Source organism: Phalacrocorax aristotelis, chromosome 12 (genome assembly GCF_949628215.1).
Source record: "Phalacrocorax aristotelis chromosome 12, bGulAri2.1, whole genome shotgun sequence".
Classification (NCBI taxonomy): Eukaryota; Metazoa; Chordata; class Aves; order Suliformes; family Phalacrocoracidae; genus Phalacrocorax; species Phalacrocorax aristotelis.
In genome coordinates this window covers 11,818,021-11,839,301 of record NC_134287.1, presented here as the reverse complement: position 1 = coordinate 11,839,301, position 21,281 = coordinate 11,818,021, and the positions used below count along the sequence as shown (strand labels likewise).

General features: G+C 43.5%; 1 protein-coding gene across 10 annotated transcripts in view; it reads right to left on the bottom strand.

Annotated features, from left to right (window-relative positions):
* MXI1 (MAX interactor 1, dimerization protein) overlaps window positions 1-21,281 on the bottom strand; it is a 66,448-nt gene that overhangs the window by 23,050 nt on the left and 22,117 nt on the right. For 2 of the 10 annotated variants that reach the window (XM_075108136.1, XM_075108142.1), the window contains exons 3-4: window positions 19,849-19,905; window positions 15,934-15,963 (exon numbers count right to left, since the gene is read on the bottom strand). The exons of 2 other annotated variants lie outside the window; for them this stretch is intronic. In XM_075108136.1, the coding sequence (XP_074964237.1) occupies window positions 15,934-15,963; window positions 19,849-19,905 (87 nt within the window). Of the gene's footprint in view, window positions 1-6,529; window positions 10,559-14,748; window positions 14,852-15,933; window positions 15,964-19,848; window positions 19,906-21,281 lie in introns of all 10 variants that reach the window. 6 more of the 10 variants (XM_075108137.1, XM_075108139.1, XR_012662914.1 and 3 more) reach the window with 5 other exon arrangements.

Genomic DNA, 21,281 nt, shown 5'->3' with positions numbered 1-21,281 from the left:
AAAACATTTGAATACCGATGCTCACAGTATTAAAAACGATACCATTTTGGAAGATGCCTCCTCCAGAACAAACTCACAGCTGTTCAGTAACATGACTGCTCATCCCTTCCTAACCCCTTTGATCTTCAGCGGCACCAACGAGACAGACTACTACAACTCAGTAGAAAAAGATCAAATATAACAGCCTGCACTTCACAATGAAAAGGTGATGAGAGCAGCATGGGCGGCCATCTGCCCAGCAGAGGAATGGAGTCAATCACTGCCCGGCATTTTCTCTCACCCCTTCATTTTCATCCAGACCTAGCAACAAGTTCGCAGTGTCCGTTCATCAGTTTCTGTTCCCTCCTCCCAGCTCCTCCATGACTTTCTGCCTTTCTTTGAGAACAATTTGGACAGTTGTTAAGAGATGTCGAATAGCAACAGATGCTCTGGAGTGGAGTCTATAATTATTCATCAAAGTTATTCCCCCCTAAAATTATATATTGAGGATCTACTATTATTGATCTTGGTCATTAGCCATAAAGTATTTTAATCCCTTGTGAATATAATTAACCAAACTCTATTGTAGCACAATACACAGTGTTACCAGCTAAACCCCTTTTAGGCTGAGCTGTGCTTACAACAGCATGCTAAACCCTATAGCCATCACTGGCCATAAATGCTCTATATCACATTCTCCTTCTGACCCAACACCACAGCCTAATTGCTGCCAGTATGGTCACATCTAGGTACCTCTTGCACAAGACCATTTGGCACCAACTTTTCAGTCGTGCTCACTGCCCACCACACAGGTATCACAGTTTATGCTACCCTGGCAGTAATATATGGTTACAATCCTGCATTTGACTATCAGGAAACATGCAAAGCAAGCCGTAACTTCAATGTGCAACACAGGCCAGTTAATTATAAAGCCCTGACTAGCCCAGACTAATAAAAACCATCTTTGTTAAAAGGTGGTTAAAAATAGACCTGCTCTTTAAATAGCCAATGGTGTCCTGTGCCCTCATTCTCACTAATACCATTATAATTATCCTTCCAGGGATACACAGCATGCTCACAGCCGCGAAGTCTGGTGATGCTGCTCCAGCTATGCAGCATCCTCCTCCACACCACCAACGTGCCTGCAAAGCAGCTGTGCCATTCATCAAAAACCTGCCTCACCAAAGAGAAGGCAGTAACCTGCTTTGCTGTGACCTATGGATTTTCAGCTTTACTGCTAGAATTAGGTCACTGGCAAAGATAGCCAACATTTTCCAAACTCACCAGCTATTCTTCGTTATTCTGTTCAGAGGTTTCCTGGCTAAGCACCATGCCTTTGAAAAGCTTTGAGAGGATATTTCACACTCCTCAAGGTTTCTGCAGTTGGATACTGAGAAGCAGGGATGCTCTCACCCCATAATCCTTAACTGCCTCTAAAACGGCCAGGCAATGACAAGAGCTCTCCAGTTCAGATCTACTATCATTGAGTCATTGCAGACTCTCAAGGAGAGATCAAAGATGGTGCACACCAGAAAACAGATGAATTAACAGGGATCTGCAGAGACCCTTTAAGGCCATCTGCCTGCACTGACACTGCAAGAACCTGAGATATTAGGCAGCTTCCCACCAGGCAGCCGGAGAGTGCCCCTGGACCACTCAACTGGCTGTAGTGGAAAAAGCTACTTGGGGTCCACAGGATGTCACAGCAGTAAAGGCACAGACAGTACCTCAAAACAGAGCCTCTGTTTCTTCAAAATACCACCGAAAGAGACCCTGGACTCTGGTGCCTACTAAATATGGTCAGGTTTTAAACTAGTAACGCCACTAACCAGTCAAAAGAAGCAGCCACTTGTTTTGTAAGATGGACCGTCAATGAGAGAGAGTAAAGGATGCTACCAACTTGTTATTTGGGAAAACGTATTTCATGTTTCAAAATAATGAGTGGGGAATATACTGATAGCAAGAATACATTCTGATCTGGTACTATAAGTTATTTTTGTCATTAACATAATTTTTAAATTACACAGATAAGGTATTGCTACTACAAGTATTTTTACTGTTCATTAAGATAGATAGGACAGAGTTTTTCCACCCAGCTTGTCTCTTTTCTGAAGCTATATTCCAGTTTCTTCACCTCATGGAAGAAACTCATAATTCCTAATGAAAAAATATTCTAAGAATGTGACCATTTGGAGTACTTGTTTACACAAAATCTTTTATGCCAGAGGAAAGCATGTGCTCTTTATCTAATACCTCTTCACACTGTCAGAAATATTTAAGCAGTCATCAAATATCTACTGTACCTTTCAGGTATAGAGGGCATACATCTGGAACAGAGGAAACAGCGCACGTAATCTCACCTTGTAAAATTATTTTAAATTTAACTTCAAACTTCCCAGGCAAAAGGAATTATCAGCCAAGGTCACTATTGGACATATGTGTGAAAAAAAAAAAAAACCAAACCCTAGGAAGGAGAATTTAAGAGATCCTAGCACTATTTTTCATATTGGATATGGATTTTTGCACACAAAGAACAGTAATACTGTGTTTCCAAAGTCTAGGGGTTAGCTGGCATTAAGTGACAAACAATTTTAACTCAAGTTAACTATTTATGTTACTCAGCTGAACAGAGAAGCACAGCTCCCACCACTGTAACACCAGATGAGTCATGTCCTGATCTCATACATAGGGAGGTACCAGAAAAGAAGAGAGGTTTCGAAAGAGGTACTAGTGAGTGTGAAAACACACCTTGTTTCTGCTTAACTGATGCGATGTGCTAACACAAACTAATTGTCAATACAGTTCTTCCAAAGAGGAGTACAATTTATCACCTAGAAAATTAAAACAATGTATACTTCAGGGGAAAGAACACCACCAGCAAAACAATCCTCCTGTTTTGCCCTTTCCCTTTAACTACCCTTGACACCATGCCTGCATTTTCTTTCTCTCCCCTGGGCCTGTGTGAAGGCCAAGAGATGTAAGACCGCTCAAACATAGAACAGGGAAAAAGCATGAAGCTGGGCACTTGGAAACCATTTCCTTGGGCAGGAAGCAAGACAAAATGTATCCATAAGACATGCAAATTGCTCGACTTTTTTCAGCTGAACAACAAAACTCCTAGTGCTTCCAATAGGGCTCAAAAAGGCATTATATTAAGCACAAGATGTTCTACCTAGTGAACTCTTGATCAGCTGGAGAAGATCATCATGACCCCTGCCTGGGTCAGCAATGACACAAAGGGCTACAATTCTAATTTCCCCAAACCGAGAACAGATGGAGTTGAGTAAACTAGCATTTCTGGGAGGATTAGCTGCCTTACGCTTGCTCTGTATTCTCCCAGCAGCAAAAGGGTTACCCCCTGGGAACAAACCAAACACTGAAAGGTTCATGGTTTGTTTTGGAAAGAAAAATTAAGGGGGGAAAAAAAAAAAAAAAAAGGATAGGAGCTGGAACACCTAGTCCTCTAGTTTGGTGGAAACTGGTTTCCATTTGCAACACTATCAGGACAATGTTAAGAAAAAAACCACATGAGCTTAGAGAAATACCTGCAGTGGCACTGCATTATAATACCCACAACCACACCCCTTCTCCCCTGTTATTTTGTAGTGCCTGTGTCCTACTCCGCAGAGCCTCATGAATTTAGGGAGGAAAAATTACTGCTTGACAGTCAGATATTTTCCGTACAGAGTCCCATCCTGGAATGACTCCTTGTTGGTTTCAAAAACCACTGGTGTTAAAAATACCATTAATTAAAAAAACAACCCCAACAACCAAGAAAAAGAATAACAAAATAAATTCACCATGAACCGTTCACCCAGGGAGAGGCTGCGGTGGGTCTCCCCACCAGGAGAGCCAAATGGCAAACCAGAAGCACAGATTTCTTGACTTTCTCAGTGCTGCGCTAGCCAGCCACTTACAGAGATTGCATGCGCTCTCAGGAAGGGCGAAGCAGCAACCAAACAGAGCTGACATTTCAATTCTCTCCACAAGCAGGAAAGGGTTATGCAGCAGACAAGACCTTTAAGTGGGAGTCAGGAGACCTGTCTGCAGACAGCTTGCATGACCTCAGGTAAATCCCTTGAGGAACTGAAGCACGCACTGCTCATCCACAAAATGGAGTTAATCCTAATTCCTTCACGGAGTACTGCACAGCTAAATCCACTCTTGGTTTTCAGGTGCTCATGTAGCTCAGCAATGACACTGGTATGTGAAGTGCCTGGAGAGTAGGACACTTGAGGAAGCTAATTCACTCAGCTTTCTCTGCTAGTTAATAATGCCCAGAGTACAATATGACCACGTCTCTCTAAATGGATCAATAACCCCTCACTGCTCTGCCCCATATATGCAGTAAAACTATTTGAGATTCCTTCTGACCGCTGTCCTAAGAACTTCCCAAGATGGAATTTCAGCAAAGGTCAAAGGAGTTTAATCAGAATGAAGACCACAAGATGAAGGCTGTATTGTTGATTTTGCAATCAAGCAGTCAAAACTTTTTATTTCTTTAAAACATCTAGTTTATGGTATCCTACTGTTAATCCGACATGTCCAAAAGATTACCATTTAAGACCCATTAAAAAAAAAATACACCAGAGTGGCTCAGACGTTGATTAAAAAAAGCAAACAAACATCTACACAGGACACTTACCCCCCTTTCTGTTTTTTAAATACGTAGGTTACACTGGCTCATACACTGGTTTTATGTGGGGAATAGAAACACTTGACTCCAGGTGCTGGGATTCGAGAGTCCCAGAGTATGACCAGAATTGCAGTGGAGATTAGAAGAGCTGGCAAGATTAATGATATTTTTCACTTTAAATAATGGAATAGTTCTTTAAAAATACTCCTTTAAAAAGAAAAAAAGGAAAGCCTTTAAGAAATTTATTTGATTTGCTTCCCCTGGATGGCTGAGGGGCAGCGCAAGGCAGCACCATCTGTACAAACCTGAGAGCCAGCTTGGAGGGCTTCTGGGAGTCCCCTACTTCTGTACAACAGCTTTGCACTCTGACTACTGCTAGCCATTTACAATGTGCCCAGCCCACAGTCTAACCCTCTCTGCACTCTGCTCTTTCCCCACCACATGTATTTTTCTCAGAGATCACTAAGAAAAAAAAAAAACCAAAACCCACAACTCAAAGAAACTCCAAGAGACACTCATGACTGCAGGGGCCTTTGCATATTTTCCTTAAGTATATGACACCAGATACAAGATTTCTCTTCTCCCCCTCTGCAATCCCTTCACTGAAACGCATCCCCATATGTGCTTTTTCCAACGAACACCAAGCCTGTAAGCTGCTTTTCCAAGCCAAGAAAAGTTTAAAAGAGGTCACACCACACAGAACAGGCTCTGCGCATTTCCTAAGAGGGTCATATTACGTAGAATATCCACCGGAGACAAAGTGTTCCCGTCCGGTTTCCCACTTCTTTTGGCATCAAAGTTGCTTTTCTGGGTAGGTGAAGTGGCAAAAACATGCATTGGGAAAAGATGAATATTTTCTTCCCCCTTATTTCCTTATCTCGGCCAAAATTCCTCAGGTCTAACAAAATTCCTTCTAGGGTCTAACAAAGTGATTCTTACTCTGACAGCTGATTACTACATTCAGCATTTGGGATTCTCCACACACACACAGAGGCACTCAACTTTGGATGGCTTTTTTTCTTTCCTAGAACAACACCGAAAGAAATTTCTTTTTAGTTAGACATGAGGAAAAACTTTCTAGTGGTAACAACAGTTAATCAGGGCAATAGGTTGCACTACCTCCCTGGGCAATCCTGCTGTCAAAGGCTTTTAAGGCCATGCTAGATTGGCAACTGTCAGGAAAGGTTTAGACAGAGCTTATCCTGCCTTGGGGTGATGATGGGACAGACCAAATGGGTGCTGCAGGCCCCTCTCAGCTCCATCTTTGACAGCTTCACAAAACACTACGTAAGTCTGAAGAGTGCAGTTTCTTGCCTTCCTTTAGGCACAGGGCCTAGGCCAGCTGCAGGGGCGGCGTGCTGAGTCTCTGAAAGCAAAGGGGAATTTTGCCCCTCTGAGCTATGACCCTGGTGACAGAGCAAAGGAGCTGCTCCAGCTTGGCAGCTGTAGCTGCCACGTGCAGCTGGAACAGAGCAGCAATGCCACGTGTGTGGGAGCAGGTAGGCAAAGTAGAAGGGAGGATCCTGAGGCATCTGCAAGGCGCAGTTTCCACTATCAGAGTGAGACAAATCCCCTGCCCTTTGGGTTGGCGAGGAAAGGACAGAAGCAAAGCAAACAGAAGGGGCTGCAGGGAAGAGGAACCCTGAGACACTGAAACCAGTTACACCCCAGTGAGCTTCTCTGTATGCAGTTATGCAGCTGCAAACACGGAAAAGAGCAGCCAGCTGAGGAGCACCAGGATCCAGTCTAAGAAACACTGGAAACAAACACAGATCAAAGGGGAACACCAAGCTGTATACACAGCTGGGGCTGTCTTCCCCTGTTAAAAAGGGACAGGCACATAGATTTTAACTGCAAGCTCTTTGTGTGTGCTTGCACATAACTGTGTGCATCTGTGCAAAGGCAGGTACTCACCCCACATTCGGCCTCTTGACATTACCAAAGTGTAGCTAATGAATGGTATTTTCCAAGCTGTGTGGAAGATTCCCATACAGCTGGCTGAAATCAGACTGGGCAACCCACAACTGAACCCACCCCACAGACCAAAGCCAAATAGGTGGGAATGAAAGACATGGGAGATACAAAGCAACTTCTTTTTAACCTCTGGTTTCCACAATAAACCTGCTACACAGCTCCCTCTTTCAGAATAACTCATTTGAAGAATTTCATTGAGTTTTCAGAAGGAGCAGAACACTTCCCATTTAAGGGCTGGACTTTGGCCATGTGAAATTACAGTGAATTACCCCAGGTGTTCAACAGGTTGTGTCTTTAAGTAGCATTAGAAAGTCCCTCCTGGGAGGAAAACACATCACCCAGAACTTCCTAAAGGCCTGGGATAGCCAGAGCATTCCCTCCTGCACAATCCAGCTCTGAGCGGAAAGAGTAGAGAAATGCACTGAGGCATCAGATGGAAATGCTGGCAGCTGCCTGTTCTCAGGTCCTGAGACACTCTGGGCTGACCAGGCTCTTCTTCAAGGATGATGACAGCCACAGTGAGCTCCTCAGGGCTGATGTCACCCCGACCCCTCCTGTTCTGTTCCTTTTCTCTCCTGGGCTGCTCACAGGGAGATCTACCCATACACAAATAAGCAGCGAAATAAAGTCTGGCATTAACTTCCTTTTCCTTTCTACATAGGCCCTCTGATGGGCATGTGGCTTTGCCAGCTTTCATGCTCACAGAAGGATCCTTGCCCTTTCTCTACTAACATACTCGCTTATTCATATGAAGAATGGCATCTATCAAATGCCCTCTTTTTGTTGTTGCGTTATTCGCTGTCCTGGACAGTAAGCTGTTTGGTGCAGGAACACTTGGCACCGCTCTCCACATGACTAGGCACAACTATAGCACTGCAGAGTCAAGCAGGGGGAGCAGCAAGTGCCGAAGTGAAGGAGCAAGTATTCATCTGAGAGTCATTAAGAGCTGTGCCTCTAAATGATTCAGATGCTTTTAGATTCCACCCTAGCTCAGCAACCAGTCAGCTCAGAAGATAGCAGGCTGCACTTGACTTTATAAGCATGACTAAGTTTTGTGAAGCTGTTTACTACCTACCATGATAAAAACCACACCCTTACATATGAACTGTTATCAGCCTGGACCATGCGTGAACCCACTGATAGCATTCAGAGTCTATTTCTATTAAACACTGCATTTCAAGCTCATGTCCTGTTTCCACTGAAGGTTTCAGTGCGTAAGCTTTTTTGTATCAATCTCCTTCAGCCTGTCCTGGGCAGAAACGCCTCTACAGGCAATTACAAGATCACCATACAACTGCTACATCCACTTTCCTGCCTCACCTCCTATGAGATGAACATGCTCATTTGCTAAGTCTCCTGTTCAGGACAATCCCTTCTTTATCTTGAGTCCTAAGGTACTCAAACTCCTGGGCAAAAAAGTAAGAGCAAAAAGCATCCATTCTTTGCAGAAGCTTTTCATTTTTCCCTAAATAAGTCATGTTGCTTTATGAATGCACACTCAAAGGTAAATAATTAACAGGCAAGAGAGACAGAAAACCTTATTACACAGCTAATAGGAAGTGATGCTCAGGCAGCAGTGTACGCATAAAGGATACCTTCAAAAGGCAGCCCTTAATTTTTTTTAATGGAACATCAGGCAGAAGACCTGACTCATCCCAATGCTCTGGGATCCGGGGTTTCCTCATTGATCCTCCAGACTCAGACAAATCCAAAACCAATATATGAGATTCAGCCTGCATCTGACAGACTCAAGGGCCACCTTTGAAAAAGGGGATACTCCAATTTTGCAAAGGCACTGTAAGGATTTACCAAAGAGCAAACACAAGGAGTGCCAGGCAGAGATGATCTGTATTTCTGCACAAATTCAAGCTCTCAAGACACACAGAAAGGGAGGCAGGTAGATGACACCATCTACAACTATGTTCTGCCATGGCCCCAACTTCGCCCTGTCCACATTACCCTATGGTTCATGCGAGGAGAATTCCCGACCCTTGGACACACATAGCCCATTCAATTGTTTTATGGTTGTCACATGCACTGTTTGGTAGGAAACCTGTCTGGGCTGTTTGCCCACAGCTATGCAAACTGCTCGGGTGACCAGCACCATTTGCAGCCAGGCAACAACCACAGCAACTCTGAGATGAAGCCCTTTGCTTTCATTTCCCAGACAAGGCTATGAATGCCTGTTACACACTCGCACTACCTACCACAGCACCCAAAACAAGGGGCTAGACGATGCTGTGCCAAGCCTCACCAGCCGCCCATAGCAACAAAGGTACCTTCACTTTGTGCACCTATTCCCTCTTCAGATGCGAGAAGGCATGAGGGCAGCAAGACAGCGTCATGCAGCACCTCCTGGCCCTGGGCAACACTGATAAGGGTGGACACTGAGGGGGACACAAGGAGTGAGGATGAAGTTTTGAAGGAAGCAGAGGTGGAAAAGGGGAAACTTTTGTAATGAAAGAAAAAGCAAGGAACTGCCTGGAGTTGTGGATCAATGAAGCGAAGGAGTGGGTTGATGCAGACTTGTTCCCCCATGCCCGTTACTTCAGGCACCAGATCTATGTGTGTTCCTGTTCCTCACCTGTTAAACAGGGGTGTCTGACTCTTCCCACCTCTCCTTGGCATATCATAAGGCTATAGGTTCTCAAAGTTGTGATACTTCGGTAAAAATGGGCTACATACAGAAAGGAGAATGAGAAAGTTTCTTGCCTACACTTTCTATCCCATGCTGAATTTCCTTTGGTTATCACAAGTCTGCATGGGTTATGTTGCTACAGTGCCCTCAACATACCTACCAGTTACAGACATAAATCAGCACACAGAACTCCAGCTTCTACCCCAAGAGTACAAAGTCCTGAAACTTGCAGTTAACAGGTAATCTGTCTCAGAAATTATATTGCTATTACCTCATCTTCTCTAAGGCATCAACTCCCCAAGTGGCTTTTAGCTAGTTATGCTTTCAGGCCCACAAGCAATGTTAGTCACCTGAAGAAGAAAGTTGTTGCATCAGAATTTCTGGCTCTCAGCACTTCAACAAACGACACCCCAGGAAAAAAAAAAAGAAAGAAAAAAAAAAAGAAAATGAAAGCCTGCAAAGTCTTCAGAGATGCATTTGAGGGAGAGGTGGCAAGTACAGAGCCCTGACACGGTTGAAAACTGAGCTAGGAAAACTGAATGCTTGACTTCCTACCTGGGGCCAGATTCTTCCTGGTCAAGCTCACAGAGGGGATTTGCTCAGTTTTTAATTTTTTTCAGGACAGCCATAAACATACCTAACTGAGGGGTCAACCTGAAAGAAAACTGCAGCAACACAAAGTAGAAATTTGAGGATGCAAGTTTGGGGAGAGGTTCAAGAACGAAAGCTGGCAATGACGCACTCCAAATCAGATACCATCTAAGTACATATGACTACTTTCATTACACATCCACAGCAGCTACTAGACCCCCTCCTGGCTCCCTGAAAGCAGTAAATAACCATTTGATACCTCTTCTATTCACTGCTCTGGCGATCTTAAGCGCAGGATACTGAATGCAAGAACAGAGCCAGTAAATAGGGAGACCATGTTTTGGTTTTTTTTTAAGATGGGGGTTTCCTCTAAAGCCTCCCTTCCGGGAGGCAAGGCGATGAAAGGATTCTCAGCATCAGGCCATTACGCCAAGGCCAAGCAGATTGCGCCGACATGTCTTTCTACATCATGGGAGAAAAACACATCATGAAGTGTCCCTAAAACACATCTTAGTTGAGAAGTGTTTTGTGATAAATATCTGTTTCTAAAAATTGGGTTATAAGAGTAATTTTGTTGTGCAACATTGTTGAAACAAGAACATTTTGCTTTGCAACAGTTTATTGAAAATAGTAGTATTGTTCTTTTTCCTCTTCCTTCTCCAACTGCTATTGGATTGATAGGCGAGATGCAGAGATCTAGGAGCAGGAAGGCAGGCATGCATTCATCCTTTACTGCATCACTTGGAAGAGAATATAAAAAAAATCATACTGAAACTAGAAATTCCAATATAAGCAGTACTGAAGAACTTCTAACAAATAAGGATCATCTTGTTTCCTTCAAATTTTGGCACAGAGACTAACTGTCCCTTTTCAGCAGCTTTGCTCAGAGTTCAAAATGTTCTGCTGCCCAGCCAACATGAAACAAAGCCTTCGCAGGCTTTCGATTGTGAGTGAATTAAAACACTGCTTCTGCCCAAGGAGGCACTTCGCATGAACAAGCGTGGTGGTCAGCGAAAGAGACCAGATTACAGTTTTACAGCATCTGACTGATAAGTTCCCAGAGCAATGCAAAGAAATAACTACAATACAGCAAGAGGCTGAACATACCCACAAAGAACACCTCTCTGATAGCTTTAGTCCACAAACTTCAGACTTCGCTATCCAGGCTAAGCAAAATCAGGCACAGTAGTGCAGTAGTTATCTAGATGTCCTAGAGGAACATGTTTCAACTCTGCTGACAATTGTTAGTCCCAGCTGACAACAGAGGCATCTGTCATTGAAGTGACAGAGTTGAAGACAGCTAGCTACCTCCAGCTCTTGTTCCATGCTGGCCACGGAGACAGGAGGGTTTAGCTACAGTTTCCACAAGGAGCAAGTTGGATCAGTGCATGCTCTGACCTTTGGATGTGTCAAAGATGCATGCTCAGCTGTGTTGGCAATGGTTTGACTGCTGCAGGGAACATCACAGTTTCCAAATTTTATTAATGAGGAAAACAATATGTACTATCAATGTTTGCTACATGAAGTTAACATGAAAACAAAACCCACTCCAGAGAACAAATGAAATTTACTGGATTAGTTTCTTGTTCCAGTTGTCCTGATAAATAGCACTGAACTCAATACCACATTGATTAGTTGGTTCAAGACAAACACTGATCAGATTGCCTTGGCAAGTACGTATAGCACTACAAAAGCACAATCATCCATGTCTGTTCGGAGTAGCAAGGATTCACTGTACTTTCATTTCCCCTCCCTCCACCTTTCCCAGCGCAGACAGCATATCTGCACTGTTTAATAGCAGAACTATTTAAATGCCCTACGTTAAATGCTTTCCCCTCCTTCTCTTGCATTTTGTTAATACACACACTCAAGCCTCTGTTTTAGAGATACAGAACCAAACTGCGCAATTGCTGCAGAGTCTCAGAAAGCCCCACATTTCAGTGTAGGCTGACCCTAGTCATGGTTTTCTCCTAAACATTCAGCAGGGTTTTTCCTTTATCTCATCTGCTACCTCAAATACACAACCTAGCACAGTCAGCTCTGCGTGAGAGACTGTTTTGGAGAAACTCTGCAATAGAGAGTCTGTCACGGCAAAGAGAGAATGGGTGGGGATCCAAAAGAGAGATGGGGGATCCTGGTAAGAAAGGCTAAAACCCATAGTACTCAATAACTGCTATGTGTGTGTCTTCTTCACTTTGTTTCTGATCATCTCAAAAGATACCAGAGAAAAAGGATCTTAGATCACTTCATTCTCTGCTTTTATGCTAAACACAAGTGCTTAGCAACTTGGTTTAGAAGTAGCTTTGTCTCCTTTAGACCTTGGGCTTTTTTTTTCATTTTAAACAAGGTATTTTTGCAGACCCACAAATTCTGTAGAGATCTTCAGAAAATTCTGATTTCAATGATTCTCCCAAGGGATCTTTCCCTCCTCATATCTATCTTTTGTTGGAGCTAAATTATTGTTACCAGAAGAAAGATGTGCCCCAACAACTCATTCTTCACCCTATTACTCAGACTTGTTTTCCTTCCTTCTGCTATATTACAATGTAATCATCACCAAAACCAACTAGATCTACCTAGGACATACTGAAAGACTTTTTTTTTAAATCTGATCAATAGCTTTATAAACATCTTGTTCTATGTGGAGACATAACTTTTCTGACAGACACCACCACCATGTTGGTCTACCAGAACTGCCACTTCACAGAGCAGCAGGAAAGTCGCCTCAGTGCCGTGTACCTTCTCTCCACACCACACTGACCACATCCTTCCTAAACTCGCACGTGTCCAAAATGTTCACAGACAACAGTTAATTCCCCTGTATCATATTTTCTTTTAGAAAATGATGGTGTGCTGCTTACAAATCCGTTTTTTGGTAGGCATGTTAAAGGACTAAAAAATATTGTTTTAGTTATGCCTTGCAGCAGATGAGAAGCAGAATACTGGTTTGTTTAAATGCAAGCTGTGACTCATCCTGGGTAGAGATAAACTGAAACACATACCCATTAAATAAAACACACAAACAATTTTCCAACATGAGGATTAATGACAGGTAATAACTATAAATTAACTTTAATCTTTTATAAATCAAACAAAGCCCCTCATAAAAATGTCACTGCAATCTTTTCAGATAAAAAAAAAAACAACCCCAAAGCAAAGCAGAAAGAGAAGTCACTTAAATATTACAGTTAATATTTGGTACCAAATCAAACAGCTCCTTAGCAGAACCACTGGAATTTTCATGAAATATTTCAAGACCAAGAAAAGGAGTGGAGCTTAAAACATCATTTTAATTTTTTAATATATTTTTAGTTACTTTTTGACATCAAAGGGGTACAAGATTCTTAATCCTGATACATTGAAACATCATCAGCTCTGCAATACTGGTCCAAGTTAAATCGCATACTTAAAAAGGAGGAGGAGAGCATTTTGTTTTTATACTATTCTCTTGCTACTGCTTGAAAGAAACTCTGTGTGATCACTGAATGGGTTAAAACAAAATTTAACCGAACGTAAGAAGGCTGCTGTTCCCAGACAAGAAGGGAAAAAGCAGAGTCAGAGACCTAATAGTGGACAATTTTGAAAATTATAGTGTGTGTCAATAATGGAGATAACAGTGAGATTCAAAAGGAATAATCTCAAATAATAGGGAAAATGAGCACCTGCCAGCCACAAAGCCATTAGTATCAGGGCTTTTATCTTTGCAACAGTTCAGTCTGGAGACACTGACAAACTTAATGACACAGCAAATAAAACGTGGTGAAAATCTAACTGGGAAGCAATCCCCTTCACTCAGCGAACACTGCTGTGGAGTTTGAAAATAAGTGCTTCCAGTATGGAACTTGCTGTCCAAATCATTGGTAACAAACACTGCAAACCCAGCATAGCCGCTACAGGGTCTAGCTGGGCTTGCAGTAGCGCATAGCTGGTCAAGCCACAGCATGTGCGTTAAGGGACAGACAGAAGCAGCGGGCCCATGACCAAAGATCCCAGATACAGGAGTTTGCCTGTACAGACCACCCAGTGTGATCAAACGAGTGTCCTTCCCAGAAAGGGCTTGTAAAACCATGTCAGAGACACAGATCTGGAACACAGTGCCTGGGAAAGCCCTGGAGGAAAAGACCTTGCTGATGGTTAGGAGTCTTCAACCTGGAACAGGTGCGGACTAGGGAGCATAACTGAGACAGGAGGGAGAGAGACAAATTCTGTAGCAAGCAAACAGCTCATCAACATTCTGAAAAAGGTGGCATAAGGGCAAGAACAGGTAATAATACTCCTCTCAGTAGTAACATATATAACGAAGTGCTGGACAGCAGTCAATCCTCATGATATCCCCCGACAGTATTACTGTCCTCAGTTAAAGACAGGGAATCAAGGCAGAAACGTCCTTAACTCACACAGATAATTGGTATCAGGCATATCCTAAACCCATCAGTTTCAGGTCTTTAGCTGGACAGTAAGTACGTTAATACTAGCTGCTGAGATCTCACCCACAGAGAGTTTGAAGCTTCACTGCCTGCCCCACAAGCCTGAAGGTAGGAAAAAAATTGGTCACAGATCCATGCAAACTTGGCCAATGTGAGAAGACCAAGCTGGTACAGGGAAGGATGGAGGCGGCTGTGCTCTAAAGCTGTACTGAGGGTAAGCAGCATTTGCACTAACAATTAGATATGCAAATAAGCACATTGAAAATTAGTGATAGTTTACTGCTGTCATGGAGAAAAAAAGCACCCTCCATTCTGGGTCAGACCCAAGCACTGCATTTTCTTTCCCTCATTGGTAAATAAAACCATAGAGAGCACTGGATAACCCAGGAGCCAACACTTCCCAACACAGCTCAACCTGGGACTGGAAAGGTTAAGACTCAGGGGGGACAGGAGAGTGACATAACCCAAATAAACCTCTCTGTATCACCCCAGAAACACAGTACCAGGACAACTCTGTAGATCCTCATAGTTACCAGGAGGCAGAAGCACAGCCAGGAAGAAAACCTCCACATCATGCAAAGGCCAAACTGCTTCCCACCACTGCTGCTGCAGGGGACACAGATATGGGGGAAACTGAGGGCAATGTGATGCACAAGGAACTCAGCTCTGATTCCCTTGAAGCTACATGGGAAGATCTTGTGTGAATGGAAACACACACTTGGCTTGAAGCCTCTGCGTATCTTTGGTCACCCTCAGAGTGCTCCAATCCCTTGTTAAATGATGGCTGCTAAGAGTGAAGAGGAGGCAATCAACGTATTTAGACTCAACTTTCCCACCCTGAGGGTTTTTTCATAGGAGCAGATGGCCAGAGCACTGCCTTTGTTCCAGCAGCCACCAAAACCACAGACAGCCCCTCTCAGCCCCCCTAAAATCCCACAGAAGAGCCAAGATAAGTTTATAATGGAAACCCTGACACAACCTTAACTATAGCATCCTGAATGGAAGACGATAATCTGATCTGTGTGTGAACTAGCTCCCCTTGTCTCAATGGTATTTATCTTACTTTAACTCCTGTTACAAAAGGGTTGAGTCATATAGCAGAGCTAGCCAAGTAACAAAACTGCAAGGCTTGCTAAAACTTCAGATTCAAGGATAAACAGGCACAATCCTATAACAGGTTAGAAGAGGGAGTCTCCACAGAGGTGCTAGTAGCCAGACCTCTGAGCCTCTGGACAATGGTATTTTCTTCTGCGCCACAGAGATTACCACAGCCCAGTGGAGGGGTGGGAGGGAGAGGGTGTAGAGCACAGGGGTCTGCCCTTCCATTCATGGTAACACTTATAACCCAGGGCCCAAGAAACCTGATCCCGTAGCAACCTCATGTATGGAAAGTGCCCCAATCAGATTTCACTGTGTCAGGAGAAGAACAGTATTTACTCTGCATACAGATTAGTCACAAAACTGGGTCACTTCTTGCCTTTTCAGAGAGAGGAAAAAAACCAGCCAAAAACAAGGCTTCTTTTTCAGATCTTTTTGTGCCTTCTCCCCCTGACTTTTAAAAGTATGTGATGCAGTGTGGTCATTCACAGCTGTCTAAGCTGATCAAACAGCACCTGCATGTGTAAGGTTAAAGCACATTACACTCACTAGACTTGCATTTCTTAGAATTCAGCTCATTAGCTACTTACCGGTTCTTTTCTAGTTCATTGTGCGTAGACCTGGAAGATAAACAAAAATTTGGATTAGCCACCTCTGAACTCTCAGCACCAAAGTTCAATCGCTGCAAGCTGTACACATCCCTAGTGGCATATCACAGCGTAAAGCTAACCAACTACATACATTAAAATCTATAGCTATAACCTCAGTCTCCCTGCTGACAAGAGATTCCTCCCCTCCTAAGTCTGTATTTACCTGCTACATGCAAAGCTGGTACTCTTACTGGTGCTACAGAAAATGGTCCCTAGAGACAAACACACACAAAATCCCAAAGAGAGGCAATGATTAGAACAGGGGACCGGAGTCAGCCCTTTCCAGACTACTTCTGGCTCTGCCACCAACTCAGTACAGGAATGCAGTTATGTTTGTTACGCTTTAGTTTCTCCATCTGCCCTGTAAAAATATCGGTATCATGTGCTAACACAGGAGTTCATGGAGTATTAGTTTATGCACATCAAATATATGGGAACATTCCAGGAGAACTGGCTCTGTAGGGACAACCTCTGGAGCCCTTCAGCAGTCACATGCTAGATTTAGCAAACTTAGTAGAACTCCAGATATGGCCAGTATTTGAGCATGAAACGGGATGGCCAGTACTGCCATGTTTGCAAACATCCAGCAGTGCTGAGTAGCACTTTTAGGATGCCTGGAAACCCCTCGGGGGCTGAAACAACACTGCCACAGCACTAGCTTGCAGTGAAGCAAGTGACCCATGAAGTGGCACTGTGACCACTTGACAAAGGAAGGGGCTTTGTCTTTATACCTGCCCACCACACCAAGCACGCTGCCAGCGCTCCCTAATTCGGAGCTTGCAGCTTGAAAATGAGACCAACTAGAAACAAAAGGGAAACAGGCAAGTTCATTCTCCTTGCCTCTGTGATGAAAGCCTGAGTGGCAAAAAAAGCTTAAATCCTCACTTTCAGGATTTCTAATCTAACAATGTTATTAGTAACTCAGGTATGGTTGTTAAGGATTATTTAAAAAGGATAGCCACTTATCCAACATTTTTCTTTAACAGAAGGTCACCTTAAAATAAGAGTAAAAGGAGCCCAACAGCTTAATAAAAAGGATCTATTTTCTGTAATTTGGCATCACATTTCTTCCGGAGCTCTGAGAAGATTATCCTCTATCTCCCATCTGGAGAATCCCACAGAGAATTCTACAATTAGGGAACTGAATGGAGGATGTGCTCCAAGGGAAACCCTGTCATAATTAAACGCTTCTGCAAAAAAGGCAGGAGGAACGCTTAACAGGTGTTAGAACCTCATTGAAGATGACAAATAAACCACGGATGTCTGCAAAAACCAAGGTCTTAGCTAGCTGTGGCTGAGAGCTGCAGGTGGCCAGAGGAAAAAAAAAACTTTACCGTACGTCTGTGCAAGGTACCCTGTGCAGCAGGATATGGGATACCCTAAAGGTGAGGCATGCTATAGCCAGACTCCTGAAGTGGAGGAAACTCCCAAAGCAAATCCCTCCCTTCCAAAAAGAGAGGATCCCTAAAGTCTGGTTCCCAGGAATCAGAGACACAAACGTAATATTTAGTCCAGAAAATCTCCCAAGTCAAACCCACATCCCCCATAGAGTCTAAACCAGCAAAATCCATTTGTCTGGGCAACTTGGATGCAAATTAAACCACCAGGGCTGAGCTGAGGCCTTTTAAAACCACTGTCCGTATGTTCTCTGGAACATGCTTATTGTTCTTATTTACTGTATGTTCCTGCAGGAGACTTTGTGCTCTTCTTGGCTATGACATTAGCAGTTATAAAGCCAGAGATACGCAATGGCTTGAATTCCTATATTATATCGAGCCAATTATCAAGGCCAGCACTGAAAGAACAAAGTTTGGCCCACTGCTGTGAACAAAATTAAAACAGCAGGTTCTCCCTACTCCTCTCACACAGGAGACTCTTTATTACCTATCCGCCTTCTGATGAACATGACAAGTGAGAGGGGTCACAGGCTTTTCACCAAGTCAGGAAATTTATGCTGTGACTTTTAACTATATTGCTGGCAAGGGAAAAAAAAACACCCACCCCTCCCTTCCCACTGAAGCTGAATGCAAAAGAAAGAATCTCAGCAATGCTGAATGAATCCTACAGGATGTTACTTCTCCTACCTGCCTATGCCTTGCTTAGTCTTACTGGGGACAATTGGAAAAGTTTTAATTTTTCCTTTAATCTAAATTTAGGAAAAATACCCCAGCACCCCACTACCACTGTTCACTAACTCTTATTTTCTGTGCCAGTTTCCTTTTGCTTGGACAATGGATACAGGGAAAAAAAATCACCTCTCTCTTCTGTTCATAATTCATTTAATTTTCCATAGCTCCTGATCTAGAGATTAATTTTCTCCCCTCGTCTTTGGGCTGCACATGTTACTAAGATTTATTTGGAGTTAAACAAGGACAGTGTTGTCAGTGAAGTGGAAAAAAGTACAGGAACCTCAACTGATACTACACTGAGAAAAAAACCCAAAACTTTTAAATAGGTACAGAAACAAATGTAACTGGTCCTCTTTAACCGAGCTGGTCTTATCATCAACTAAGAGCTTAGAGAGCATCACCAGACTGAACTCAAAGCTCCATCCTTGTACACCATCGCCAGCTTTTTGATGGGTACGGGATGAACACCATGACTGTAAACTATTGCCGCACTTGGGGGATGTTTCAGGGTTACCTGTAACACTCTGTTTACAACAGCAAGGAACTGGTGCATTTGGTGTGATGTTGCTTTGCCGCTGTTGATAGTCACAGTGTCACCCAGTGAAATAAGGAGACCATGTTGTGCATGCACCACAAACCAGAGAAGCTCGCATCCCTGCTGTCAGGTGGACAGGGCAAGCAGGACCTTGCCCCCCACCTACAAAGCTGAAACCACAGATGTGCAGGTACAGACATGCTCAGAGAGGAAAACAAAAGCCCCAGCACATGTACTGGCACTGCTCAAAACCTCAGCTGCAATTTAAAAGTAGCTCAAGCACGTTGTCTGCAGGGTTCTCATTTAAAGGTCAGGTTTCTATAGCAGTGAGTTCTTTAACAATAAATTTAAAACATCCAAAATGATAACTACCCCTACAAACTGAAGGAATTTTACATAAAGAGGAGGATCCTGCTGTCTACATTTTGCAAACAGCTTGGAAAAAGATCAGGAAAGAGTTTTAGATGCTTAACATAAAGGAGTCAAGCAAACAACAATGAAAAACAGCAAAGCAGTCCCCATCATGACTTTAAACAACAAAAAGCTGGAAGAGGAGAAACTGAAGTTTATCCCTCTTTACCCCAGATACCTGAAACTGCATACAAAATAGGAAGAAACAGGGAAGCAGCAATTGTCAGTCACTCTAATATAAGGTCAGAGGCAACAACCTTTTTGCACTAGTTACTGTGATTCTGCCTGCAACCTTGCTATCCAATGTTGTAACAAGGTGTTGCTGAAACATTAAGCTACACTCAATTCCCCCAGTGAAGGAGACATTGTAAATAATTTATTACTTTATCCCATTTTCTTTATTTAAATAAAATCACTCCTACCATGGTAGAGGCAGCCAAACATTCCCTGAGCCCAGGAAAGCGAACAAAACAAACCGCATCAGGGAGGAATAAGCTCTAAAGAGCACTGAATTCATTTGTCGTTGGGTTTTTTACTGTAATTAAAATCACAAAGCTGCCACATGACATTAAACACAGCTGACCTTTCTGGTTTACACATCTAATATTGATAAATAGCCCGATGAATGCATTTGCAGCATATTCTCATTTTGGTTTGACTTTTTACTGAGTAACTATTTTCTACTGGGAAGCACAGCAATCGAGAGTCCTTGACCTACGCGATACACAGGTGGCATTTAGACCCAATGACCCTGTCATCTCCTTGTACCTGGTCACCCACCTGTTTGTTTCTGGCACCAGCTCCTGACTCCAGAGGAGGCCACGAACTCCAAGAGCCCTGTCTCCATCACAAAAGAGATACCGTTGGCTCAGGAGATGCTGCTGGCCATCCGTACTGCCAGGTAAAGGGGTGGGGTGGAATAAAAATCACCGCTTCAAATACATGTCCTTAATGCCAACATAGAGCCAGTGCTTCTCCTCCAAATTCACTCACCCCACTGTGCAGCTTGTGCAAACTAAGGCACAGTTACCTCAATAACATTTAGCAAAACAGCAAGAACATCCATCTAGAGACCAGGCTAATCACGTTCTGCCTGGGTTCAGCCACCTCTGCTGCTTATGCATCATCACACCAAATACAGTCTCATTCTTCCTCATTTTACAGACGTCTCCCACCTTCTGGCTCTGTTGACAGCCATTCAACTTACCACCAAATTCCCTGCAGGAAATGCCTTCTTCCATTCCCCAAGCCAAGACCAACCACCCTTCTGGAACCAGTGAACTACATTACTTTTACCCAAGTTCTTCCTCAGAAATGACTATTAGAAACAACCAAATGACAAACCAAAACAAGCAAAAATGAAGGGTGAATAACAATTTTTTTCAATTTTAAATCCACCTGTATCTACAAAACAAAACTTACTGGCTGAAGAACCCCAGTGCCTTGCCAGGGTTTCAGGTAGCAGCAGATCAACACTGTGAGCAGTCTATGAAACCAACTGCACAAGCCATGGTCTAGGAAGCCTACAGAGAAGCTCCATCAGTAGCAGCGGGTGAGGCTTTCAGCCCAACAGTAAGACAAACGATAGCTGTGCAAGAGTCAAATCTTCCTGCCCAGATGGAGATGCTCAAGGGCTGCATTTCTAAGGCAGCTGTGAACATACCTCACCTCTGGGAGGCCCAGGAGCCTGGCTTTTGGAGGGCCGCACGGGAGTCTTCAGAACACATCAGCTTATGGTACTCAACGCGGCCAAGAGCTCCTTGGAGAGGAGTGGGATGCAGCTGAACAGGAGATGGCATAGCTGGAGCAGAATTCCTTCTGCTGCCATCCTTATGGCCTCTGCAGGTACGAGCCAAGTCCAACAAGATCCTCACCTCAGCCTTGCGTATCAGCAAATCTAACAAAACATCTCCTTCCAATCAATACTAAAAAGAAAAGTTATCTTCGCCATTACTATCCCATGATCCCGCTATACCGTCTGGCCTTGAAGTCCAGAATAAAGGCTTCTCCATGAGGAGCTGAAGTGAGGAGCAGAACAGACTGTTTCACCTTCTCACTGACGTCAGCAGAGATGCACCAGATTAACCTGGCCTCAAACTCTGTCTAGTTTTTCGCTCTTAGATGGACATGATATTGGATTCCTCCCAAGGTTCTGATCAAAGCTGTTTTCCTAGGATCAAGCCAGACCCTTTCCAAATTCACATTCTCCATCT